Below are 19677 nucleotides of genomic sequence, written 5' to 3'. Positions count from 1 at the left end.
TGTTATGCTGACACTTGAACAAAAAACTGACGAATGATACCAGGGGTTGAATCTCCGACACGACGTCGTATAACAACAATAATAAGTTGTCTTCTTTGTTTTAATAATAATAATAATAATAATAATAATAATAATTTGCCTAATTTCCATCCGTTTTTTGAAAAGAATAAAGTTTAATGGGTAATTGTATATATAAAATTTTAATTTAATTTAATTCATAATTATTTATATAATATTATTTTATGATTATATATTACATAGATAAATAATTAAATTTATCACATATAAAAATAGGTTAATATATTCATTTTTAAAATTTATATAACTAAATCAATATTAAAATTTAAATATATATTTAAATCACAAATATATATATAACTGAATTAAATTAAAATTTATATGTATAATTTCACATTAAATTCTTACTCAGAGAAAAAAAAAAACAGTTTGAATAAAATAGGTGCATAGTGTTTGTCGATACAAACTAGGCACGCTTCATTCTGCAGCCTCCTCTTTTAAAAGTCATTGTTTTAGCGGCGATTTCTCCAACCTTCAATTTTATCAGCGAAACTCCCTCGCCTTCCTCTCCCCTCGAACCCTTTCTATCTCTCATTTTAGCAATGGCTCAAGTGGTGGCCACTAGATCCATTCGTGCTAACTTCTTCAGCAAGGCCTCCGGATCCCTTCAGGACCCAGTGGAGAAGCTTAAGCCTGCGTCCTTCGCTTCCAAAGTACTCTTACCTGACCACAGGAAGAGCAACGCCGTCGTGCTTACGAGGAACTCTAGGATTACTGCCAAGAGAGCCTCACGTGCCGAGCCTGAACTTATTCCCGTTTCACCTGAGGATGTACTTAAGGTTTGGCCCACTTCCGACCTCTCTGATCTTCCGCTTTGATTATGAATTTGGTTGCTGCCATCTCATGCTAAAAGAAAAAAGATCAAAAAACGCACTGGATCTTTGATAACTTTTTTGATTTATCTAGAGGCTAAGAAAGCAATAGGCGTGATATTATATAAGTGGAGTGATAATATTATCATGGAGCATGCTGATTGTTTTTTTTTTTTTATAAGAATGGAGCGTGTCAAGTTGAATAAGGTCATGTTTGTATTTTCGAAAATGCATTGTCCTATTAGTGAAACTTGCACAATCCATAAATGGAAATGGTGATTTTTTTTCTCTAAAATGAGGAAACTTCCTGGTCACTTTGGACTATAAATGAGAAATATTTAGGACTGGAGTCAAGATTTCCGCTGAGATCTTTTTACAAGCCAGTCTTTGGTGCACTGTCGGTTGATTTTGTGCTAAAGAAATTATCCAGAGAATAATGAGTAACATGGGGCATAACTTTCACCTGTTTGCCATTGCCGGTGAAAGAAAAGGAACCTTGAAGTGTATAACAACTTAAGTGTTTGGTTAAAATGATGAAGTTCGAATTACACAGTGTATTTCACTTGAAATTTCTGCTTATTTACACTGGTATAGGATGGTGGCATTGCCGTTGAATGACATAGTCACTATGCTTTGAATTGCCATTATATCTATGCTCAAATAACTTATCATGGACAGTTGAAGAGAGAAAATCACCGGAAATCATTGCTTGTAACTTTTCTTACTTTTTTTCTTCAGAGGGAGGAGCAATATGAGCAGTTAAGGGGGATTCAGCAAGTAGGTGATGGATCAGTGGGTATGTGGTCCAAGCCTACTGTTAGACGTAAAACAAAGATTGTTTGCACTATTGGTCCTTCAACAAACACAAGGGAAATGGTATGGAAATTGGCTGAGGCTGGAATGAATGTTGCTCGCTTGAATATGTCTCATGGAGACCATGCATCTCATCAGAAAGTTATTGATTTAGTCAAGGAATATAATGCACAATCCAAAGACAACACTATCGCAATCATGCTTGACACCAAGGCAAGTTCCCTCAACTTCATTTACCTTTTTACAGTGTAAAAGCAGTTATGCCAGGTTGCTTGAGCCAACAGTTTGGTGTTGTCAGACTTAGACATCGGTGTTACCTTTCTTTGTCAAAATTATTGTCAGAATTTTGTCATCTTAGACAATGTTCTTAACAAAAACCTATGCCAATTGTTTCTTGGATTTTGGATACAGGTTCTGTTATGGTCATCATGACACTCTATTTTGGAGTAAGACTGCCAAGTATGTACAAGTGACAGTATGTTAGTATATGGTTTGGGCACTTATTAGTCTGCAATACAAATATATGTCTGCATGTGTGTGTGTGCATATGGTTTTTGTCTTTATTCGTTTGTTTTACTTGTGAGGTTATGAGCCATTAAAATTGTTGGACGTAGTGTTGTAGGAAACAATTATACAACTTATATTATGTGATTTTCGTCTGATAGTTCTATTAGTTCAGTTTCTGTAAACCTTCATTTATTATGTTCTTATGTTATTTTGGCTCTGTTTGTTAGGGTCCTGAAGTTAGGAGCGGTGACTTGCCTCAACCAATCACATTAACAACTGGGCAGGAATTTACTTTTACAATTAAGAGAGGAGTTGGGACACCTGATTGTGTTAGTGTCAACTATGATGATTTTGTTAACGATGTAGAAGTGGGTGACATGCTTCTTGTTGATGGTATGCTATCTTGAAACTTCAACAGATTGTGAAAGTATTCAGGTTTCGTTAACTTTTTGATGTTTTATATGCTTGTTAATAACAATACCTTCCCTCTCCCCTGCCCCTTTTTTTTCCCTGACACCAGCGGCAAGCATGCATGTGCAAACTCATCTTTGCCTTTAGTCTGAAAAGATGATATGCTTTTAGTATTATGATTCAATTATCAAGAGTCTTAAGACTGCAAATATGTAGCATTAGCTGAAGAAAGAATTTAATGATCTAGAAATGAATTAAAAGGGTCTTACTTCTTCTGCCATGTTCTTAATTAGCTAGTTGGAGTGTGCTGATGCTGTTGTTGGGTCGGGAGTGTCTTCTGCCATTTCTAAGTGACAAATGAAATCTTTAGCATTCTAGAGAAATTATGTTGATTCTGTTGACTTAGAGTTTGATAAAACATTGAAATTTTCAACATTTAATTTTCTAAATGTGTTTGGTAACCCTATAAAATTTTTGCTTGATACAAAAATTTTCTACATTAAAGTGTTGATTTAGTAAGTAGATAACTACTTATTACTTAATGCTGAAAATGTTAAGTTGATTTTATTTTAAAAACGTATATATGAAATAAAAATCTTTTTATTTTATTAAAAATGAAATATTCAATTTAATATATTTAACTTTTATCCAAAACTATTCAAAATAATATAAAACATTAAATTAATAAAATTAAATTTATGAAATAAATATTTTTGGAAATAAAGATATACCATTATCTAACAATTTGTACTTAATTTTACTAATACACCAAACAGATTTCCTATAAAAATTCAAAATTTATAAAATTCAGTACTTAATTTTTTTATCGAATAACACCTTGAGCTGGTCCAGAGTAAAAGTATCTATAACCATCTTTGCATTTCCAGACTAATGTGTATCCTTTCATTATCAAGCAAGAGTTTTGTCTGCTAAGTAGTCTGAACTAGATTATGAAAACAAAACACTAGAAAAATCTCAGCACACTTCTTTTGTTGATTATATGCTCCTCTGACTTTTGATTCACAATGTAGGTGGTATGATGTCATTGGTAGTGAAGTCGAAGACAGAAGATTCAGTGAAGTGTGAAGTAATTGATGGTGGTGAGCTTAAATCTAGGCGGCATTTAAATGTCCGAGGAAAAAGTGCTACACTGCCTTCTATTACAGGTTGGTCCTTGAATTTTCATTGTTGAATTTTCAATTACTTTGTAGCTTTTCCACTTCCTCTCCTCTTTCTCCTTTTTTTCCCACTCCCCTCAATACATGGTTGAGAAATCTTGAGGAGCAACAGATTATTTATTTCTGATGGTTTACTGCAGAAAAGGACTGGGATGACATAAAATTTGGAGTAGACAATAAAGTCGACTTTTATGCTGTTTCTTTTGTTAAAGATGCAGAAGTGGTTCATGAGTTGAAGAATTATCTGCAGAGTAACTTTTTTTAGCTTATAGTTCTTTTTAATAAAATAATAACTGTGGACTTGTCCCATGCCTTAAATTCTAATATTGTTGTCTTTCTCCTTTGCTTTTGGCAGGTTACGATGCAGATATTCATGTTATTGTTAAAATTGAAAGTGCAGATTCTATTCCAAATTTGCATTCAATTATAACAGCATCTGATGGGGTGATCACATTAACTATTTCACGCATTCAGCTTTGTCTTTGCTTCTGAAAAAATATTGTAAAAAATTTGGGAAAATTGGTGCTAAAATATTATGAGACTTTTCATTCAACCATTGAGTACCATCTAGGAAAGTTAGCTGTTACTTCTATTTACTATTCTCTCTGCTGTAACAGGGAGGGTGATGGAAGTGTGAATTATAATGTGATATGAAAGTAACTAGTTATTGCCAGTTCAGCCATATATGTCATATGTAAAAAGTAATCCTTGTTCTTCTATTTTAGGCAATGGTTGCAAGAGGAGATCTTGGTGCAGAGCTGCCAATTGAGGAGGTTCCTCTTTTGCAGGTTGGTTTAGTTCTTAATTGAATGGTAAAAAGATAAACCGTCAAAACTACTTGTAAAGAACTGAAATTTTATTTATTTAGCCACTCAGAACTTCGTTTAAAATGTAGGAAGAGATCATTAGAACATGTCGAAGCTTGGGGAAAGCTGTTATTGTGGCAACCAATATGCTGGAAAGCATGATTGTTCACCCAACACCAACCAGAGCAGAGGTATCTGACATTGCCATTGCTGTTCGTGAGGGTGCTGATGCTGTCATGCTTTCTGGAGAAACGGCTCACGGAAAGTAAGTTATTGAGTTTTTAAATGGGATTTGAGAATTTTATTTTTACTTATTCCTCTTCATACCTTTTTCTTTTCTGGAAAGTGAACCCTTGTTAATTTTTCTATCAAAAGTAGGTAAGAATTTCATTTTTATGCTAATAATAATGATCTTTATTGGGGTAATTGTTTATGTACAGATTTCCCTAGAGGTAATCTGGAAGGTTTTGTGAATATTCTTGGATCCTAGTTGGTGAATTTAAAAGAATATGGGCATGACTTGTACTTAAAATGAACTTACCAAATATTTTTGGGACAAAATTAGAATGTCATATCTGCTGCTTTGCTTTATCATCTTTTTCTCTTGAGTGCGTAACTATTTGCATATTGTGCAAATTACTCTACCTAAGTACAGTTTAGTAAATAGAATTCACTTTCTTGCAGGTTTCCGTTGAAAGCTGTTAAAGTGATGCATACAGTTGCTCTACGGACTGAAGCAACCATATCTGGCTGTGAAATGCCACCTAATCTTGGTCAAGCTTTTAAGGTCATTTGACATGTTACATGCATTTTCCAGTCTCCATAAGTTTTATGCCTTTTTTTTTTTTGTTTCTTGGTCAACATTCTTAATGCTGCATTTTTCTTTGTTAACTATCAATACTTACTGCAGTTACTTCTCTGTAGAACCATATGAGTGAGATGTTTGCATATCATGCTACTATGATGTCAAATACTCTTGGAATCTCAACTGTTGTCTTCACTAGAACTGGTTTCATGGCTATATTACTTAGCCATTATCGTCCTTCTGGCACTATTTTTGCCTTCACAAATGAGTGAGTTTGACCTGTCCCCGAATCTCAAATTTGTTACAGTATAATTTCTGTTTTTAATCTAAGTTATAGCCTCCTCCCTTTTGTTTCTCTCTTTTTCTTCTTTTTGTTCAAAGAGGTCTGATAACTTCTTTCAACTTATAAGTGCAACATTTAGCCGGTAGGAGTATGATCTTGAGAGTTTGACTGACAATAACTTTTATTGGTCATGCAGGAAAAGGATTCAACAGAGATTAGCTTTGTATCAAGGAGTATGTCCCATATATATGGAGTTCTCGGATGATGCTGAAGAAACCTTTAAAACTGCTTTAGCTTTGTTGCAGGTAAGGTCTTACCAGAGAGAATTTATTATGAAGGTTCCTTTTAATTGGCTGGTAATTATAGATTTAGTTGTGCATGCATTAGATCAAAATTATTCTTTGGACCAGGGTTAGAGGGTTTGTTTATAGGTATCCAGCTGAATTAATCAAAATTCAAAACCTTTATATGTATTATTTTGATACTAGGGTGCCTTGATGCTTGCTCAAAACTCTAACCCTGGTTGGATTAATTTTTGAGCAGGGGTAAATATTCACCTTCAATAGAGGTTTATGCTCATTTGTTGTAATTGGTTTTTTTCTTGCTTTTCAGTTTCCACACTAGCGATTTTCCATGATAACCAAATTTGAAATGCTTAAAGGGTGTTCCTAATAGTTGATGACCTTTTTACTTTTAAGAGGCATGACTATGGACTGTATGTATAATTATCGTCTGTCAGTTCAAAATTCAGTAAAATTTGGAGTTTGGTTCATATGATTATACTGTACACTGGTCGTGTTTGCTGCTATTTTTATTCTATTTCTTGCAAAAAGACCAAGTTTTGATATCGCTTGCTAGAACTAGTGTGTGTGCTTAATTCACAATGAAGAACTAGTTTTGGTGTACAGAGGCAAGGAATGGTGAAGGAAGGAGAAGAGGTGGCTCTTGTTCAGAGCGGGAGACAGCCGATCTGGCGATTCCAGTCCACACACAATATTCAGGTACGCAAAGTGTAGCGGCTGAAGAAAGACAAAGAGGAGCCCATTTGACCCAGTTTTATACTTCTTCCCGAGAGTTTCTGAGAAGAGTATTGAGGTTAGGTTTGGGATACTCCCTCACGTCATGTTAGTCATAGGATCTATGGCTGTATGTCTCCTATTAGTTTGGTTTGCTTGAGATATATTGGTATATGCAACTATTAGTTATTGTTTTCTTTTCTTTTTAAAAGTTTCCCCCCAAACAAGATATTTTAGAGGATCCTAATTTTGTATCCAAAGATTGGCGGAGCATGAAATATGATATATTGAGCTTGTGTTACTTGTAAAAAGAATGTAATTGTCTATGTCAGTTGGAGTGAGCAGATTGGTTTTAAGTCGATTTTGTATTAGGTGAAATCGAGTTACTCTAATTTGAGTCAATTCGAACTCATATAGTTAAATTAGATTCAAATATGGGTGGATTAGATCGGATTTTTGGGTTTGGAATCACTTTTCGCTTGATAAAACTGGAAGCTGTATAACATGATAGGCTTAGCCTCATTTCGATCCGTTTTGGGCGGTTAGCCTGCAAGTTGTAGATTATAACGTTTTAGGAGGCCAACGCGAACCTGGTCGTGGGAATTGTTTTATGGCATAATGATTAGTTATTTTAATTATTCATTCATTTATTTTTTTGTCCTTTTTCAACATAACTCGTGGCATCAAGTCATCCAAAATGGAAAAAAATTATGTTTGTTAATTTTATTTCTTTAACCTACGTGGATTGGATTATGCTAGTAATTAATTAATTTTTAAAATTTAAAAATTATAAATTATTAAAATATAAAAAATATATTTTAATTTTAAAAATATATTTTAATTTTGCATACATGTTAGCAAAATTAACAAAGAGGTGAGAAAACAATGACCTTTTTTTTTTGTAAAGTTGAAGGTAAAAAATAGCATTATCATTGGATTAGAGTGGTTAAGGGAGTGTTTGATCGAATCGAATGAAAAAATTTTAACACGAATATTTTATAACATTATCAATAATATAAATAGTACAAAATTATCACTATTTAGGTTTAAGATTTTTTTGGATGATTTTTAATTTTTGATTTGAGGTAAAAGGTGAGAAGTAAAAGTAAAACACTCCGACATGGATGCATTTTTAAGGGAAAACACAGAAAAGCACGCTGACAGGAACGCAGAAAAGTGCGTTGACGGGGATGCGTTTTTGCTCGTGCTCCAAACTAAATTCTCAAAAGAGGTCATTTTTTAAAAATATTAAGGATTTGTTTTGCAAGTTTTATTTTCACATTAATTGGTGACACCAAAAAATAAAAAAAAAATGGTGTTGCCACTTTAGGTCTTTATAAAGACTTATTCTCATAAATTTTTAAAAAATTGGTCTATTTTTGTAATATTTTTTAAAAAATTACATCTTTTGAAAATATAGTTTGGAGTACAGGCAAAAGTGTGTCCCCGTTAGCGCACTTTTCTGCGTTTTCCCTTGAAAACGCGTCCACGTCGGAGCGTTTTACTATTTTCAAACCATTCCAATAAATAATTTTTTAGTGGTCCATTTCTGTAAATAATTTAAGAAATGAACATTTTTTTGTACAATACCTGTAAAAGTTTAGGTGAAAAATAAAAAGTTTTGGGGTTGAAAGAGTAAAGTTTTGGGAAAAGTAATTTTGGGGAAATATTCAAAAAAAATTGGGGGTGGGGGAGGTGGAAATGGGTTTGGGGTAGAAGGGGGTGGGATGGGAGGATAGTAAAAGTTTTGAGGGGAAAGTGAGGGAGTAAAAGTTTTGGGGAAAAGTAAAGAGGTTTGGGAGTTTGGGGTAAAAATATAAAATATTATAGTTTAATATTCGGTTTATTCGAATTTGAAAACCAAACTGGAGTCGAACTCGAAATTCGAAAAAAAATTCGAGTTGACTCAAATAATTAGATTAATTCGTATAATAGGATTTGTTTAACTTGAAATTAAATTTTTTTTAAATTTTTTTGAGTTAAATCGAGTTTTGCTCACCCTTAATGATTACTATGCAAATAACATACAATTGTATTATGAAACATATAATCTAAAATTAATACTAATATTATATATTAGTATGTATCAATTTAAAATAAAATAAAATAGTTTAAATTGTGAATTAAAAAAATAAGTAAATATATTAAATGATAAACATTATTAAATGCACTTTAATTATATTTTTAATTTGTATTTGTATTTTTATAAAATATTAAAATGTTATGATGTTAGGAAGTTTAAAATATAAAATATATATGTTTAAAATTTTTAAACAAATATATTGAAGAGAGTAAAGAAAATGTCATGTAGATTGTAATAATTTTACACTGTTCGAAAAACTGTATACCTTAATTATATTTTCATTAAAATTTATGCGATTCAAAGGAAGTTATCAAATGAAGCAATGATTTACATAATGATGTTTTAGGTTTAAAATTCACATTAGCTGGTTTTTTACTGATTTTATATAAAGATGTGAAAAGATAAAATATTCTACTTTGTTAAAAATATGATTTTAATTATTTTTCAACAAAGTCTTCACTCGTTACATCAATTTAATCAAGTGTTTTAAGTATAGTATAAATGTTTAACACTTCTATCTCAATGGAATATAATTTTAATATATAATATGGATATATACATTTTAAAGGTTGGTATTTCGTAAATTGAAAGTGTACAAAAAATAGAAATACATCCAATAAAAAAAACTCTGGGAAATGAGGCAAAAGCAGGGGTTAATTCCAAAAGCCGTGGATATTTTGAATTTGATGGAAGAAATCGTAGCGGCAAAAAATTGAATAAGACTGTCTGCAGCCGTGGGAATAGTTTTAAATCTGTTGGGAATGTTCAGGTTCAACTGTCAGATTCTATGAATTCTTTGGTTGGCTTAATTAATGATCACATTGACAATGAAAATATTAAAGGTTCAGAGGTCTCAAAAGGAGTGCAGAAAATTGAGCATTTGGGCTCAAATTAGTAAGTTGGTCTCTTTTTAATTTTTATATTTTTTTTATGAATTTGACGGTTTTTTCATGGAATTGTCAGGGATGTGTCAGTCTAAAATTTCTTCGCGATTTTTGTGAATACAGCAGAAAGCATAAACCTTATATTGTTAGTTTGCTGGAAATGAGAGTAAGTGGTCTTAAAGCTGACAAGATTATTTCTAGCTTAGGTTTTTAGTTTTCTCAAGTGGAGGCTATTGAATTTTCTGAAGGCATCTGGGTAGGTTGGAAGGAGCCACTTTCCATTAAGGTTCTATGCAATAATCCTCAATTTATTTGTATTTGAGTTCTTAGTACTGGTTTTTTTATACCTATTCATATTGTATTTGTGTATGGGAGTCCCGATAGACAGAATAGTAGGAAACTTTGGGAGGACCTTCTAGCTGTTATCTCGACGGATAATACTCCTTGGATGACTATTGGTGATTTTAATGCTTTGCTTTATTCTAGTGAGAAAAAAAAAGAGGCACGCTTAGTTGGGAAAGGTTGCCCTCTTTTTAATGATTTTCTTGAAGTGTCTAATTTGCAGGTGTAATAGCCCAAATTTGCCCGGGCTCAGACGAAAAACCAAACATAAATAAATGATAATTGTCCAGTCCAATTACAACCAATTTAAACCCATTTACAATATGACCCAACGGCCCAAATAAACAGAAAACCTTAGTGGCCCAAAAACCTAAAACATTTTCAGAAAACGCTAGTTCCTCCTAAGCCATGTGCGTCGCACCTCTCCCTCGGTCGCACCGCCCACGCCTCCTCCCGAGGCCTGACCCCTCCTAGCTACCTTGCACTGAAATGGCAAGACCCGTTCCGTTGACTTCACCTTGCCTGCAAAAAGAGACAGAAACAGAAGCAAGAAAAAGGTGAAAAAATAGCAGCAGAAAAATAGTGGCAGAAATAAAGCCAAAACAGTAGAAAAAATAGATAAAAATGTATTATAAATCGGCTATAAATAGCCTAGAAAAACAGATTGTAAAGGACCAATTTTTCTGAACGCAAAAAAAAGAAGAAGATTGAAAACAGAGAAATACACAAAAAAAGGCAGAGAAGAAAAAATACAAAGGTTTTTTTTTTCTTACTTTTTCGAATCCTTTTGTTTTTCTTTTCATATATATATAATAGAAAATAAAAAGAAAAGGAGGGCTTACCTTTGTTCTTGATTGCCGAGAAAAAAAGAAATTTTTTATTTTCCTACCGCCGTAGACGACGGCGCTGTCGTCGGCGACAGGCGGCCGTCATGGAGGTCGATGGCCAGATTCTGGGAAATTCCCAGAGAGAAAATTCAGAGAATTTTAGGCCTTTTCTTTTGAGAAAGAAGAAAAAAAATGAAGTTTTTAGAAAAAAAATTGGGAAAAAAAATGAAGTTTTTAGAAAAAAATTTGGTTTAAATAAGGAAGCAAAACGACGCCGTTTTGGGTTAGGAACCCAGGCGCCAAAACAACACCGTTTATGGCCTATCTGCGTGCGTCCCGACCCGCTCTAGGGGGGATCCGTGTGTTTTCACCTTCTGGGTTATTTACACCCCTGGTCATTCTGCTTTTTTATTGTTTGCAATCAAGTTTTTTTTAATTTTTTAATTATGTTTTATGATTTATTTCGATTTTCAATTCAGTCCATATCTGAACGACGCCGTTTTGGAAGAGAAGGGAGAATTTCCCATTTAGTCTCTCCCTGTTATTCACGTGTTCAGATTAGTCCTTTCCTTTTTACTTCTTTCTTATTTGCCCCCAAATTTTGTTTTAAAGTTCAATTTAATCCTTTCTGTTATTTTTGCTATATTATTATTAAATTAATTAATTAATTAATTATTATCATTAGTATTATTATTTTTCCTTTTATTTATTTACTTATTATTACTATATTATTATATTAATTAGTTTTGCATTATTATATTTCCTTATTTATTTATTTATTTATCTAAATATTTTAAATATATTTATTTTATTATGTCATTTTATTTATTTATATTCTTTCATATAATCTTTAAACTTTAGATTTCTATTATTTTTATTATTATTATTATCATCATCATCATTATTATTAATATTAATATTATTGTTAAATTGTTTTATACAATATTTATTTATTTATTTATCTAATATTAAGTCTTTAACTTTAAATTTTAGTTTGTTATCCTTATTATTTGTTTTGTTATTTTTAGCTTGTTTATTTTATTTTATTCTTTATATTGTCATTTGAACAAACCTTAGAAAGAAGATTGTTATTTTATTTTTAACTAGGTTACAGACTTTATAGGGAGAACTAAGTACAAATAAGGAAACAATCCCTAAAAATCAGTACTAAAAATCAGTAACTTCCTAAGAATTAGAGATTAATATTAGATCCTACTATACAAGGTAACTTCTAGGACTAAGGCAAGTATGCTGTCCTTAATCTTAGGGATTCTAACACTCCCCCTTAAGTTGGTGTGTAGATATTTATCAAACCCAGCTTGCCGATGAGTTCCTCGAACATGTTCCTGTTCAAGCAATTAGTTAGCATGTCTGCAACTTGTTGCCTGGTAGGTAGGTAGGTGATGCACACTTCTCCTGAGTCAATTTTTTCTTTGATGAAGTGGCGATCTATTTCTACATGTTTGGTGCGATCGTGGTAAGCAGGGTTATGAGCTATGCTGACAGTTGCTTGGTTGTCACAATACATCTTTATAGGTTTAGTGTAGAGCAATTTTAGTTCTACCATTAGTCGTTGTATCCAGATTCCTTCGCATATGCCATGGGATAGTGCTCGATACTCTGCCTTTACACTGCTGCGTGCTACAACAGGCTACTTTTTGCTTCTCCATGTCACAAGATTGCCCCACACATAGCTACAATAACCACTTGTAGAACGTTTATCACTAATAGACCATCCCTAGTCTGCATCAGTGTAAATTTCCACACTTCTGCTGGCAGTTTTTTTGAAGTGTAGGCCTTTACTAGGGGTCCCCTTTAGATATCTTAAAATTCTGTAAACAGTTTCCAAGTGCTTCTCTCTTGGGGCATGCATGTATTGGCTGATAACACTCACACCAAATGATATGTCTGGACGGATGTGAGATAGGTAGATGAGTCTTCCTACCAGTCGTTGATATCTCCCATTGTCGACTTATTCTCTATCTTTATCAGTTCCCAATTTGAGATTAAATTCCATGGGAGTTTCGGCTGGTTTACACCCCAACATCCCAACTTCAGATAATAGATCAAGAATATACTTTCTTTAGGAGATGCAAATCCTTGTTTTAGACCTTGCTACTTCTATTCCAAGGAAGTACTTAAGGTTCCCTAAGTTCTTAAGTTTGAATTCAGCACTAAGAAATTCTTTTTGACTTTCAATTTCACTTGAATCATCCCCAGTTAATATTATACCATCTACATAAACAATGAGAATGCAACATTTCCCACCTTTTGAATGCTTGTAAAACATGGTATGATCTGCCTGTCCCTGGGTGTAGCTCCTACTGATCATAGCCTTGGCAAATCGGCTAAACCACGCCATTGGAGACTGCTTCAGTCCATATAAAGACTTCTTGAACTTACATACTTGGCCCTTGCTTTCTTCAAACCCGGGTAGGAAATCCATGTACACTTCCTCGTTTAACTCTCTATTGAGGAATGCATTTTTTACATCCAATTGAGTCAAAGGCCAGTCCATGTTGACAGCTAGGGATAGAAGAACTCGAATGGTGTTTAGCTTGGAAACTAGTGCAAACGTCTCGTCGTAGTCTAGGCCATATGTTTGGGTGAAACCCTTAGCGACGAGTCGAGCTTTGTGTCGATCAATGCTGCCATCATGTTTAAATTTTGTGGTGAAGATCCATTTGCATCCTACAGTCTTCTTTCCACTAGATAGATCCGAGACTTCCTAAGTTTCATTTTCCTTGAGAGCCTTCATTTCTTCCATCACAGCTTTCCTCCACTCAGCAGATTCAAGAGCTTCTTTTATATTTTTTGGTGTTTCTACAGAATCAACATTAGACACAAAAAGCTCTATAAGACTTAGATAAGTTTCCATAGGATACAAACCTGGAAATAGGGTGTTGAGTGCAGCTTCTTGTACCTTTTCTAACAGCAATTGAAAGATAGATGGATGGCGATAGAGGTGAGACTTCTATTTCGGAATAGTCCTCGGTTGGGGATGAACTTGGCACTGCTGTCTCAGTTTCAAGAGGATGCTTTCATCGAGAATAAACCCGTAATTTTGGAGCCTGTTCTTGCTGCACCCGCAGTTCTGGATCAGGTGGCTGCTACTCATTGATCGTGCCTATTTCTTGCTGCACAGGGGAACCACTATCTAAATTTGGAACTACAATAACATCCTAATTTATAGGCTTGGTAATGGAGGTAGGATCAGAAGGTATAATGAGGAGGGTATTAAGAGTCTCATCTTCATTGAGAGTCTCCCCTTGAAGATGAGCTGTTGTAAAGTATTGTTCATTCTCAAAAAAGGTAACATCCCGAGAGATAAACATTCATTCTCAAAAAAGGTAACATCCCGAGAGATAAACATTCAGCGTAAGGTAGGTGAATAACATTTATAGCCTTTTTGTGTTGGAGAATGGCCAATGAAAGCATAAGTGTGGGCTCGAGGATAAAGTTTGGATTGATTTGGTTGGTGATTGTGGACAAAAGCTTTGCACCCAAAGATTTTGGTTCGAAGATTGGGAACATGAAATAAGGGAAAAGCCTTTTGAAGAATATTTATAGGTGTTTGGAAATTTAGAACCTTTGATGGTAGTCGATTTATGAGATAACAGGCTGTTAGGACAACTTCTCCTCACATATATTTTGGAACCCCCATGGTGAACATTAGTGCTCGAGCCAAAGTAAGGAGATGACGATTTTTTCTCTCGAAAATCCTGTTTTGTTGAGGGGTGTTAGGACAAGAACTTTGGTGTATGATGCCTTGTTCAGCAAGATAAGGACTAAGGACAGAATTAAAATATTCTCTCCCATTGTCAATACGGAGAGTATGTATGGTAGAGTTGATTTGGGTTCGAATCATTGAATGAAAGTTTTGGAAAACTTTAGGTGTTTCTGATTTTTCTTTGAGAAGGTACACCCAATAAATCCTAGTGTGGTCATCAATGAAAGTTATGAACCACCTAACCCTAGAAATATTTTTTACTCTGCTGGCTCTCCATAAGTCACTATGAATTAAAGAGAATGGTTGGGACTGGTTATAGGGTTTCAATGGGTATGGTACACGGGTGTGTTTGGATAGTTGGAAGATTTCACATTTCAAGGAATCAATACTTTTATTTCGAAATAATAGTGGAAGGTGTTTCTTCAAATACAAAAAGTTCGGATGTCCTAGTCTACGGTGCCATAACATAATTGTGTCTTCCTTGGAAGTAGATAGAGCCAACCCTTCTTGTCCACTGTTTTTATTCCAAATATAGAGACCACCATCAACTTTAGTAGTGCCAATCATCCTCCCTAATTTCTATTCCTGTACCACACCAGTTGCAGAAAATTCAGTAAGGACACTTTCATCCTTAGTTAGTTTATTGATTGAAAGTAAATTACATGATAGGTTTGGAACATGTAACACTTTATCAAGAAAAAAAAATTCTTTGTTAATTGTATATTTCCAATACCAGCCACAGGTGAGTAAGAGCCATCAGTAATGCGAATTCGAGATTGATTATGACAAGGGGTATAAGTGTGAAACAAGGTAGAGTTACCTGTCATGTGATCAGAGGCACCCGAATCGAGTATCTAAGAGGATTGGTTGTTAGATTCGAAAATACTATTAAGGAAAATACCTTGAGTGGCTAGGGATCCATGAGTAGTGGTAGTGCATAGTATCTTATAGAGAGCCTCAAGTTGATTTTTGGTTAGGCGAACATCAAGAGCTTTATCTGTATCAGTGGAGGTGTTAGAGGATACTAGTGCAGCCTTATTGTCCTTCTGATTTTTTTCTAGATAGCCATATAGTTTGAAGCATTTTCCTTTGTATGTCCTACATGGTTGCAGTGGCTGCAGCATGGCCTGGTTGAGCCTGAATCATTCCCAGCACGGGGCTTTTATGGTTGTGGGCCTCTAGAGATAAATGCCGAGTTTTTAGTGGGACGGTCACCAGTAGTTGTCACAGGTTTAGGTTCCTTTAAATCCCCATCGTGAAAAGTCGACGCTTCTCTTCTCTTCTAACTTCTGTAAATGCTTTACCAATGGTTGGCAGGGAGATTTTGCCCAAAATTCGACCACGGACCTCATCAAGTTCTCGGTTCAGTCCTACCAGAAACTCATAGAGACGTTCCTGGTTGAGGCGAGTCATAAACTTGGTGTATTCCTTGCCTTCTCCCCAGTCTGCCTCATAGTACATGTTCAGGTCCGCCACAAAAATTTCAGATCATTGTAGTATTGAGTTACTTCACGTGTACCTTGTCAGATATCTTTCAATTTCAGTTTGATCTCAAATACTTGGGAGGCATTTCCAAGATCCGAGTAGTTTTCTTTGATTGCATCCCACATATCTTTTGCAGGTTTGAAGAAAAGGTAAGTGCGACTAATATGGCCTTCCATTGAATTAATTAACCAAGCCATTACGATCAAGTTGTTGAGTTCCCAAGTGCCATAGTTGGGTCTGTTGTGGCTGGTCGTGGGATGTCTCCATTAATATATTCTAGTTTTCCACGACCATGGATCACCATGATGACCGATTGAGACCATTGTAGGAAATTTTCCATCTAGTCGATGGTTAGTGATTATAAGAGAATAATTAAGGTCCCCTTGAGGAGTTTCTTAATAGCTATTTGGAATCATTTGTGAGGTTTCTATAGTGTCACTCATGGGAAGGAATAAAACAGAATGCAAGAAAGATTAAAGATGAGGGGCGTTTGGAACGAGATTAGAGATGCTAGGAAAAAATCCTAAGGCGCTGATACCATGAACAAACCTTAGAAAAAAGATTGTTATTTTATTTTTAATTAGGTTATAGACTTTATAGGGAGACCTAAGTACAAATAAGGAAACAATCCCTAAAAATCAGTAACTTCCTAAGAATTAGAAATTAATATTAGATGAGATTAATATTAGATCCTACTATACAAGGTAACTCCTAGGACTAAGGCAAGTATTCTGTCCTTAATCTTAGGGATTCTAACATCATTCATATAAACGCATTTATTATTATTTCGTTATGCATATTAACACCGTAATTTATTTTTACACTTTTACTATCAATTCGTGTTATATTAATCTTTATCCGATACATAAATTTTTTTAAAAAATAAAGGTAATATTTCGTATTTGGAAATTCGAGACGTCGTGCCTAACTTACTGAGTTTCGATTTTTCTCGCGTTGAACCTAAATAACATAATATCCTTTTAAAATTAAAATAAATGAGGTTTAAATAAAAAATAAAAGGCAAGCTTATTCTAAAAAATACGAGGTGTCATGTCCTAACTTACGGGATGTGACATTTTGTTACTTCAAGATACGAAGGCATTTTACACATTTTGATTTATTTGAGTAATTTTAATAAAAAATAATACAATATAAAGAGGGATCGTATTTTAAATTTGAGTTTTTAATTTTTGACACGAATACATTAAGTAATCAACTAGGTACCAATTTTGGGCGTATCGAGAGTGCTAATCCTGTACCAATTTTGGGCGTATTGAGGGTGCTAATCCTTCCTCGTGTGTAACTGACTCTCGAACTTATTTTCTGGATTTTTGTAGACTTAAAAACAATGTTTTAATAAATCAAACTATTTATTAAAATGATCAAATTGCAACGTGATTCGATCACACCTAATAAAAAGGATTGGTGGCGACTCCCGTGCCCTTTTTCATTTTCAAAATTAAAGTTGACCTTGTTTTCAAAAAAAATGGTTTCGATAGCAGGATTTAGGCTTTAGAGGGCCCCCATTCACTTGGTATCGGGGTGGGTTATCTGAGAGACTTGATAGAGCTATTAGGAATGACAATTGGGTGAGAACTTTCCCCCATTGTTTAGTCACTCATCTCCCGAGAATAAAGTCGGATCACAGGCCTCTATTTTTATCTCTCAGCCTGAGAGTTACCTTGCCCAAAGGTCGTCCTTTCAGATTTCTTGTTGGATGGGTTGAACACCCTAATTTTTCAGAGTTTGTTAAAGAGAAGTGGTGCATGAAAGGTAACATGGATGACTCCCTGAATAACTTTACTAAGAAAATTAAAATTTGGAGTAAATCTGTCTATGGTATTATTGGGCTCCGTAAGAGGTATTTTAGGTTATCTAATGTCCAAAAGGCTCTAGACATATTTTATTCTGTGAACTTAAGTCTGGTGGAATCTCAATTACGGGAGGAGCTGGAGTGTATCCTTCACCAAGAAGAACTACTTTAGAAACAGAAAGCTAGATGTGATTGGTTGCAGTTTAGAGATCGGAACACTAAATTTTTTCACTTCTGCACGATACGGAGAAGAAATCGTAATAAAATTTCCGCTTTGAAGAATGATAAAGGGAATGGATTTTTGAGGATGAGTTGCTCCAATTTGAGGTGGTTAGGTTTTTCCAGAATTTGTATGGTGAAGTTTCGTCTTGTACGAGAAGTTTACCAACTAGCTCTTTCTTGAAGCTCAACCGCGATGATGAGGTTTTATTGAGGAAAGCTATTTCTAATGAAGAGATTAAGGCGGCTATGTTTGACATGGCTCCTTTAAAAGCACCTGGGAGTGATGGTTTTTACGCTGTTTTCTTTCAAAGTCAATGGGAGTTGATTAGTAAAGCTATTTTTGATTGGGTCAAGAATTTTTTGATGGAAAGACAATTGATAGGGAGCTTAATAATTCATTACTTGTGCTTATCCCTAAGATTCAAACTCCTGAGGACTTTACGCAGTTCCATCCAATAAGTTTGTGTTCTGTCCTCTATAAACTAGTCATGAAGATTATTGCTAACATGTTTAAGGTGGTTTTTCCAAGAATCATAGGTCAACAACAAGCTGATTTCATTGATGAAAGGAATATAACAGACAACATTATTATGGCCCAAGAAGTTATCTATTCAATGAGAAACAAGCATAAAAGTGGATGGCTATTAAGATTGACTTGAAAAAAGCCAATGACTGAGTGAGTTGGGACTTCATTGACGCCTCTATACAAGCGGCAAGCATTCTTGATTTCCTTAGGAACGTCATTATGTCTGCTATCACAAGTTCTACCATGCAGATCCTATGACAAGGGGTTCCTACTCAAAACTTCAGTCTAGCTAGAGGTATAAGACAGGGGTGTCCTCTCTCCCTTTATCTTTTTGGTCTTTGCATGGACTGGTTGGGACAAAGTATCAGTTTTTCTATAAATTCAGGCATTTGGTCTCCCATTCGTTTGTCCAGGTATTGTCCTACTCTTTCTCTTTTTTTATTGACGATCTTGTTATCTTTAGGAAAGCTGATGTTAGACAGGCTAGGCTAATACATCGGGTGAATGCTCAAAAAATGAACATTTTCTTTTCCAAAGGAGTGAGTGATAATCTGGCGAGGCATCTTTTTGATACGCTTGGTTTCCGTAGAGTTCAGAATCTTGGTTTGTATTTGGGTGTTCCTCTCTTTCTTGATATGGTTATTATCAGTTATCTGAAATTTATGGTGGAAAAAGTCAAGTCGGTGCTACATAGATGGATATAAGGCAGTTATCTTTGGCTGGTAGAGTTACGCTAGCTCAATCGATTCCGTTCTCTATTCCTATATATTTTATGCAATATTTAAGGATCCTGTAAGGAATTTGTGATGAGATTGAGAGCATTATCAGACAATTTATATGGGGATCATCTAGAGGGAGTAAAAAATGGCTATTGTTAATTGGAGCTCAGTTTGTCAACCTAAGGCTTGTGGTGGGCTTAGGATTCATCAGCTGAAAGATAAAAATACCTCTTCTCTTTTGAAGTTGGGATTTAATATTCTAACAAATCTAGAAGCTTTATGGGTATAGGTTTTGCGAGCAAAGTATGGTGTTCAGGAAGGTATTCCACTCAGTATA

At 34.5% G+C, this 19677-nt stretch overlaps 1 protein-coding gene across 1 annotated transcript; it reads left to right on the top strand.

The window, feature by feature from the left end:
* Positions 1 to 479: 479 nt before the first annotated feature.
* LOC105791144 (plastidial pyruvate kinase 2) lies at positions 480 to 7023 on the top strand. Its single transcript, XM_012619070.2, has 12 exons — positions 480 to 857; positions 1629 to 1916; positions 2438 to 2603; positions 3653 to 3787; positions 3940 to 4050; positions 4155 to 4243; positions 4525 to 4587; positions 4695 to 4870; positions 5290 to 5392; positions 5530 to 5678; positions 5890 to 5998; positions 6602 to 7023. The coding sequence occupies exons 1-12, from the start codon at positions 621 to 623 to the stop codon at positions 6707 to 6709; spliced, it is 1734 nt and encodes a 577-aa protein (XP_012474524.1). The 5' UTR covers positions 480 to 620; the 3' UTR covers positions 6710 to 7023.
* Positions 7024 to 19677: the final 12654 nt, after the last annotated feature.

The sequence above is a fragment of the Gossypium raimondii genome, chromosome 8, assembly GCF_025698545.1.
Source record: "Gossypium raimondii isolate GPD5lz chromosome 8, ASM2569854v1, whole genome shotgun sequence".
Taxonomy (NCBI): domain Eukaryota; kingdom Viridiplantae; phylum Streptophyta; class Magnoliopsida; order Malvales; family Malvaceae; genus Gossypium; species Gossypium raimondii.
This window is presented reverse-complemented; position numbering and strand designations above follow the sequence as displayed.